Below are 8,333 nucleotides of genomic sequence, written 5' to 3'. Positions count from 1 at the left end.
AACTCTTGTGTAGCATTTGCTCATTCTGTGCTCCTGTGTTCCAGCTTTAGACAATACTTGACATTTTGAAGTTTTTCCCTCCTTCTCCCAAGAACTGAATGTTCCCTGTTGAAGGACAGCAATGAGTCATGAGTTACTTTTCACAGCAAGCCGCTGACAAATCTTCTGGAAAGGCCATTTTTGAGAAATAGATGAATTTCCTTTGCTCACTGCAGTGCAACATCCGTATCAATGACCTTTTGTGGCAGACATCATTACTCTAATGACACAGCATCAAAATCTGTTTGCACAGTTGCCTCTTTGATATTTTCAAACCAGGAAATAAATAATAATAGAATATATATATATATATATATATTTCATTACGGCTCTTAAATAGATGTTTTCAGCTAACTAGAACTGAAACACACAAGCACTGCACTCTCACTGGGGGGCAGAAACTCTGCACAGAGGATGCTATTTGCATGTGAATCCAACAGAAGTCAGTAAGACCAGACAATTAGAAGGCTGAACAAATAAATGGGAATTATTAGCAGCATCTTCAGGAGATGGCTGATATTTCTCCCTTTTACGCATAGTAGATAACCTACAGGCCTACTATGGAAATCTTGGTGGGTAGACATTTATGATCATAGAATCATAGAAAGGCTGGGTTGGGAGGCACCTCTAAGATCATCCATTTCCAGCCCCCTGCTATAGGCAGGGACACCTCCCTCTAGACCCTCACAGCCCCATCCAGCCTGGCCTTCAGCATGCCCAGGGAAAGGGCATTCACAGCCCCACTGGGCAACCTGTTCCAGTGCCTCACCACCCTCACAGTAAAGAATTTCTTCCTAATGTCTGGTTTAAACCTACCTTCTTCCAGTTTAAAACCATCATCTCCCCTCCTCCTTTCTCTACTCACCCTTACGAAAAGGCCCTCCCAGCTTTCTTGTAGGCCTCCTTCAGGTACCAGGAGGTCACTTCAAGGTCTCCCTGGAGCCTTCCCTTCCCCAGGCTGAAGGACCCCAGCTCTCTCAGCCTGTCATGATGAAGAACAGCGCACAGTAAGCTTTAATTTGGCATGGAAGCCTCTTTGGAAAGAAGTAACAGCAAACCAGACAGTAACTTTATTTTAAAACCTCTTACTCAGGAACTGCCTGAGAGCTGTGTTCCCCAGCGAGTTCCCCTTTCCTCCCCTCTGCTTTTACACAGCCCAATACTGCACTTGTGTTAGCATACAGAAGGCCATGCTCCAGTTGTGGGCACTGCCTGCTGGTTTGTCCTGCTGGAGCAGGTATTACTGCAGCCTCCAAGAATGGGTCTGGGCATCCTTCTGTCTGCATTGCTCCTGGATACAGCCCTGATGGTGGGGAAGGGGCCTGGAGGAGCCATGCTGCCTTGGTAGCAGGAAATAGGTGGGCTGGGAGCAGGCTGTAGGGAGAACAGCATTCCCAGCTGCAGACTGCGCTAACCCACTGTGGGTTGCCAACGTGATGGCCCTGAAATCATGTGGACAAAGCTTTCCATAATTTACCAGCTGTTACTCAGGTGGGCCTTTTCTGGGTGCTCAGTAGGAATCACCAAGCTTTGATCTGCAGAAGGGGAGTACTCAGAGCTTCAGCTGAGAGCCTTGCATGTATAAAATGATATCCAAGTGGGTTGAAAGGGAATAAATCAGATTACATAGACTCTGTGCTTCATAGTTGAAATTTTTTGTCAGTTTATGCCTTAAATCTCTCTACGCCTCACTGCTGCCTCCTGTATAAAGTGCATATCACCGTGTCAGTTCCCAGGCATACTGAAAGAAGTACTCATTACTCTTCACAAAGCTGGCAGGCACAGCAATGGGAGACCCACAGAAAAAAGGCCATGGGAAAATGAGGTCTGTATTCTTTGCGGAATTTCAGTGTTATGTGGTAAATAATACACGGTGTTCCCCATCAGAGGGATAAACTTGGCACTGACTGTTTGTCCAGTAGGAGGTGTCATCCATCACTTCTGCAGATTAAAGACCCAGAAAAAGGAGTGCAGGATCTCATCCTGTAGAAATAGGAGAGGCTTCAGCAAACTTAGCTTGATTACTTGTGCTGTCTGTCTTTCTGTCAGTGTGTGGAGTACCCACTCAGATGCCAGACCCAGCTGTTTTCTGCTGGCATGGCCACGGGCTCCATCCAGCCCTGATCCCAGCACCAACAGCTACAAGGGCATTAACAAGGTATGACATGCCATTTTTAACATGCTAACTGGATTCTGCTTTAACACATTTATTTCAAATATACCTATAGCCAAAACATCAGTTTTGCATTTGGTGGAGTCAATACGTTCCTCGCCTTGCCAGCAGGCTGGATTGGTGCAGGCAGACAGGGGAAATCCAGCAGAACTGATGGTGGGAGATGGCCCTGGAGTCTGCAGCAGGCAGGATGCAGCCTGGAGCACTCCTCTCCGTGGGCATATGGATGTGGAAAACATCAGAACAGAGACTGGAACCAGATGATAGTTGTGAAAGTATGGATGTATTTCTGAAGCAGCAGGACCCACACTAACTGAATGCTGCACGACTGACTGCTCACAAAATATGCGGTATAAAAAGCCTGCTTGTGCATTAGGCAGCTTGCGCCTTGACTGCCATGGTGCCAAATGCTGTGTACAGCTTTGTAGTTTACACCAAAACGGGCACCTACCAAACCCTGGTGGCTGGGAGCAAGGTCTCACAGAGCAGTGCTTTACATGAGGATTTAACGATGCTTCCAGTGCAGATTCCTAAACAAATGTTTCCATATTTAATGGTGGTTTATTATTTTTTTTTTACTATTTTGTATGATGAAATCAACCAGGAGTTTCCTAGCAGATTGTCCTGCTTTGCATGGAAATAACTAATGGGAATATTACCAGAAAGGAGGTCAAGGGAGCAGCTTGGCATTTGGAAGAATCTGATGCCCCTTGCACCTTGGATCCCATGCAGCTTCCCCAGTGTTTGCCTAACAAAGCCAGTCAGATGCTTCTTTTGTTTTGAAGCTACAGTGGCGTGCAGGTTTTGCTTCAGCACACAAAGAGGGGTTTGGGGAGTAGTTACATCGTAGCAATATTTTGCTAATAAATACAACATTTTCACTTTTAGGAATTAAAAAATACACTTATTTGTATGTAAAGGCAAAAGAGGGTGCTAAAACTAGAGTTTGCTGCCGTCTCTTTTCCACAGAGAATACAGCAGCTTAATTTCAGCTTCTAATTTTAACTGTGACAAGGACTTCTGCGTGGTTTTTCTGTGTGGTTCTCTGTACCACGACCCACACCACTGAATAACATGGCACACACTGCTAACCTAAGAGTTTTTGCAGGACAGAAATAAATCCAGCTTTCACAAACCAGAAGCAGTTGCCATTTACTCTATTGATCTGTAATTCCTCATTAACTACTACAGCACACAGCTTAATTAGAAAATTCTACTCAATCAATGTGCTTCCCAAGGAATCCTAGGCCCACTGCTGACTCAAAGTTCCATTGAGGATGCCAAGTATTTTTTCCATAAGGAAGAAGCATATAAAACCCCTCAGGCTGCATGAAGAATCCTGTCTTTTGCTGCAGTGCAATTTACCTTTATTGCTTCAGAAAACCCACAGCCACAAGGAACCCAGAGCCTATTTTTTGAGCTCTCTGCATCACCAGCAGCAGTGCTCTACAACACCCACAGTGATGATCACGAAAGCTGTTCCATAAAACCCTGTGGCAATTACAGTTGTGTACACTCTGCTCATAACTCAGGTTTTAAAAGGAGATTAATCACGCTGTGATCCTCAAACTAGACTGATAAATCATGACAACGTCACACAGTGATTCACACGTTGATGACTCAGGCAGGACAATTATCTGCTCGGTCTTCTGTTCCAAGAGGCAGCACATTAGGAATGAGAACTACAGCCGCATGGATGGAAAACCAAATGAGGAGGAACACAACCAGAACTGTCCATCAGGTTGCGCTAGATGCCTACCATGACTGATCTGAGTATGCAACCTGAAATGTGAGCTTCCTCTTAGCTATGACCATGTTTTATTAAATAACCCTGCCTTTTTATAGTACAACTCCTCTTTAAATGGTTAAGCTTCACTTTATACCCCAAAACAAAGAAACCAAACCTTGTGATGCAGCAAAATATCTTCCATTCACACAAAACAGCACTTTTCCTCCGCTGGTAGAAGACATTCATTACTATGTTGTTTGTTTTTTTTTTTTTAACCTGTATTTCAGTGGTCTGTGTAACTTTTACAGAAGTCATATACTTAAAATAAACTTAAAAGCATGCAAAAAATTCCAGAGTACACTCAGCCAGCTAATGCTCTGCGAACACTTTATTACACAAATTACATTCAGTTCCTGAAAATAGTGTTCTAACAGTGATACCATCTAAAAATAAGACATCCCAGAAACACATCAAGAAGAGAAAACAATTAAATAGATACTTTTTTTTTTTTTTTTGTTTTTTTGTTTTTCCTTCAATGCAATATAATGTTAGTGATTTTAAAAAAATAGAAGAAGATTTAGCAGCTTCATTTTCTTGTGGCACTGTATTTTCTCTGTACTGCAACAGGTTAAGGACATGGAAGAGGAAAGGCACAAAAAAGAAATTGGCAACTGAATATTTATAGGAAAAATACTTTCTCGAAGCAGGTAATACAATTTATTTACAAATACAGAAAAGATCCCCAATTTGTTATGAGAAAATACTACCGCTTTAAATCAGTGCTGCAATCAGAAGAAGACCATATGCTTTATTAAGATGGTCACATAAAAAAACAACGGCACTGATATGGAACTTCCATACACTCCTCCACTTAAAAAGAGAACCAAAACCAAACAAAAATTAAAGAAACCAGTGTACAGCCCCACACAGACTAGTACAGTTTACAATTAAATACAATTAAATCTTAAACGTGCTTAAGGGAAAAGGAATCTGACATTCTGGGTTGAATCATATAATGGAGAACTCAAAGGCTGTTTTCAGGAGGAAGAAAGTGCTTGTGGAGGTGGAGGTGCCGAGTATTCTTCTTCTGAGTCTGTGCCATCATCTTCATCTTTTTCTTGATCGCTTCCTTCAGTGCTGAGTCGGTCAAAGCCTTTTCGGCTGTAGCCCTTGTGACTTGCAAAGAAGTTCCCAAGGTTGAGGCCACCACCACCTTTCCCTGTGGGAAGGAAATTGTCATAAAAAGTTGCTTAAGTGTGAAGGGGGAAAAAATCCACCTACACAGTCAAATACTTCTTTTCTTCTAGAAAGCGTTCTTAAAGATCTGCACAAGTGCAATTTACACAGATGATGGAACAGAAAGGAAACTCATCTTTGAAGTTTCAAATGTTTATTTTCAGCAAACACTGTTTCATTAGAAGTCTTTATGCAGGCTATCTGCATCCCTACTAGGTGGCCCCCGGTCTCAAAGCACTTCATTCCATTAATCAAATGCTTCATTAACAGACTCTGGCCTTCCACTTCCTTTTTAGTAGGCAGATACTGCTGGATGAAGAGAGTTAGAGGAGACATTTTCCCATAACTTTCTCTGAGAAAGTTCCACTAGAAGTTATCTACATCTACTGGGTGCTTAAAAGATCTCAGATGTTACTTACCTCTAAGTCTGCCTAAAATTCGTCCTGAATTTGAGTCAAGTTTGTGCTCCCCGTCAGCTGAAAGACAACAGACATTTCAAAAGTGACCTTAAAGATTATATTCAGTAATTCAATAATTATTTCTGTTTTTTAAGACAGAGCACAGACTCTGAACACATTAATTGGGAGTGCTAAGGACGCTGAATTTTCAACTTTTTGGTAAAGGTGAAGAGTGATAATCCCTAACACAACAATCACTGCACACTCAGTGTATGGCACTTCAGTCACAGAGAAGATTCCCACGTATATTGTTTCTGAGAACTTCATTCCTTCAAGTGTTCACTTCTGTTACTGCCAAGAGCTTACAGAAAGGACAAGAACCCCATGGTTTATAATGTGCAAAACCAACAACTACACTCTGGCACAGGACAAAATATGGCTTGACATTTGCAGGAGGCACAGTCTGCCTTCAGAGATGAATGCTTTCTGTAAGACAGTGATCTGTTAATTCCTTTGGGTGTGCTGGAACAAATCCCTCTCCCAACAAAGAACTGGTAAATCTTCCAAAAAAGCCATAACCAACATTTCTCTATGTAATACTTATATTCCATAAATCTGCCCAGGGAGTTTACTTAACTGGTGTATCTACATCAAGCTATTTCACCGCTTGAATCATTACAGAACATGAAGATGCTGCTGTGCAATGCAATCACAGAGAACAGTGGTGCAGTATTCCAGTGAGAGCACGCCTGGCGTGCCATGCATGCCTGAACACAGAAAACAGTCAGAAGGAGATTCTGACACATCAAAAAATTATATCCAATTCAGCAGCACAGTAAAATCAGACTGCTGAATGGCCCATTCTTTCATACCATGTCTGAGTCAATGGCAGAACCATCGCTTGCCTGTTTCACGTACGTTTTCTTTGCTTACTGAGAACACCTTCACAAAGTTGTTTATGCCATGCATGTAATTATCAAACGTTCTTGAGACCAGTTAAAGGTAAGTGATGAATACACATGCTGAAAGGATGGCGGCTTGAGGTCGAGAACAAATTTGGGTGTTGCTGCTATGTGTTTGCTGATGCTTAGTTTGCATGCAACATCACTGAACCTGCAGAGAAGGGTACAGGGAGACAGTACACCCCTCCTCACACCCATGTCCCTCTATATTCAGAGACGTGCTTGTTTTGTACAGTTACTTATGGTTACCTCCATAGACTGCTGTCTTCCTCCAACGAATAAATACTAAAATTGCCAGCAGGACAACAATAGGGATAATTAGAAGAGTTGTAATAAGAACAAAGGAAACTCCAGTGCTTGCTCGTCGAACCAAATGCTGTTTTTCCTGCTTCTTTAGTGTGTCTGTTGGTTCTGGGTTGTTTTTCAATCTGGCTTCTACAACTGTTTCTGATGCTTTAAAAAGAAGACAATTTCAGTAATTCATAACCATCAAGCAACAGAATGAGGAATTAAAGAAAACAACCACTAGAATGCCTGAAGTGCTGAGTGACAAGGAAATAAAAGGCAAATAGTGACATAATTAGCCCTCACTAAAGAGTGATTGCATTCTCCAGTCCTGCCAGGCTCCCAAAAGTTTTCCCTCTCAATGCTTACTTCTAACCTCAGAGAAGAACACTATAAGGCAGAGATTATTGGGGGGTTGGACTCGATGATCCCAAGAGGTCCCTTCCAACCCCTACAATTCTGTGATTCTGTGATTATGAGTGATACCACTCTCCAGCAAGAATGCCTTTTCCTTTTCTCAGGATAAAGAGGTGCCTGGCAAGGTTTTGCCTTTAATTAACTAATTAATTAAATTCACAGAGATCCTGAAAAAAAACACACTCTGCTTTGCAAATAAACATATCTCCTTTTGAAAATAACTTCCTCGTAAGAAATACAGAAATCTCAGACAAAAAAGATAGCATTTCAAGTTATTCTCCATAAACTTGTGACTGAGGGTTACATATTCAGAACTGCTGTGTCTCATGCAAGAATTCTGGCTCTGTAAAGAGCTTTTGAAAATTTCATCCAGTCATTTCCAGCTATTTCCTATCCGCCTACAGTGAGAAAAACAGTTTCAATAAAATCCTTTGCATAATGTTTCAAATGTATGAAAGACCATGTACTTCATGCTATTTTTTTCACAACTAAAACTGTCTAGCTACGTTATTTTAATGTTTAACTGCCTGTCTAAGAAGGTAGCTACATCACAAAGATTGAAATTGTGATTCTATTCTGTATACAGTTAAAGTGATCTGAATGAATAGTAGACACTTCAAATTTCAACTAACATTATTACAAAGATAATCAGCTCTCTGTTCAAATAGACATGAACTCCTTTCCTATTATCTGTATCTTTGCAACCTCTGAGCAATGCTGCAATTCTCCAAAAAAGAGTGAGAACACACAGCATGTGCTGGACAACCAGTCGATCAAAGTCTACCTCCCACAAAGGGCATGTCCTGCTTAACCAACCCAATCTTCTTCTGGTAGATGAGGGAAAGGCTATTGATGTAATCTACCTTGACTTCATCAAAGCCTTTGACACTGCCTCCCACAGTATTCTCTTGCAGAAGCTGGCAGTCTGTGGCTTGGACAGGTACACTCTTGGCTAAGTAAATAAATGACTGGATGGCTGGGCCCAGAGAATGGTGCAGAAAGGACTTAAATCTGCCTAGAGGTAGGAAGGCCCCCTAGGGGATCTGGACAGGCTGGATGGTTGGGCTGAGGCCAGCTGTGTGATGTTCAAGACC

The 8,333-nt window shown here is 41.9% G+C and overlaps 1 protein-coding gene across 9 annotated transcripts in view; it reads right to left on the bottom strand.

Annotated features, from left to right (window-relative positions):
• Window positions 1-4,311: 4,311 nt before the first annotated feature.
• PAM (peptidylglycine alpha-amidating monooxygenase) overlaps window positions 4,312-8,333 on the bottom strand; it is a 119,745-nt gene continuing 115,723 nt past the window's right edge. For all 9 annotated transcript variants that reach the window (XM_072360225.1, XM_072360228.1, XM_072360231.1 and 6 more), the window contains 3 exons: window positions 6,787-6,990; window positions 5,597-5,653; window positions 4,312-5,160 (listed from right to left, as the gene is read on the bottom strand). In XM_072360225.1, coding sequence (XP_072216326.1) covers window positions 4,979-5,160; window positions 5,597-5,653; window positions 6,787-6,990 — 443 coding nt within the window. In that variant the 3' untranslated portion in view covers window positions 4,312-4,978. The remainder of the gene's footprint in view (window positions 5,161-5,596; window positions 5,654-6,786; window positions 6,991-8,333) is intronic.

The sequence above is a fragment of the Excalfactoria chinensis genome, chromosome Z, assembly GCF_039878825.1.
Source record: "Excalfactoria chinensis isolate bCotChi1 chromosome Z, bCotChi1.hap2, whole genome shotgun sequence".
Lineage (NCBI taxonomy): Eukaryota > Metazoa > Chordata > Aves > Galliformes > Phasianidae > Excalfactoria > Excalfactoria chinensis.
This window is presented reverse-complemented; position numbering and strand designations above follow the sequence as displayed.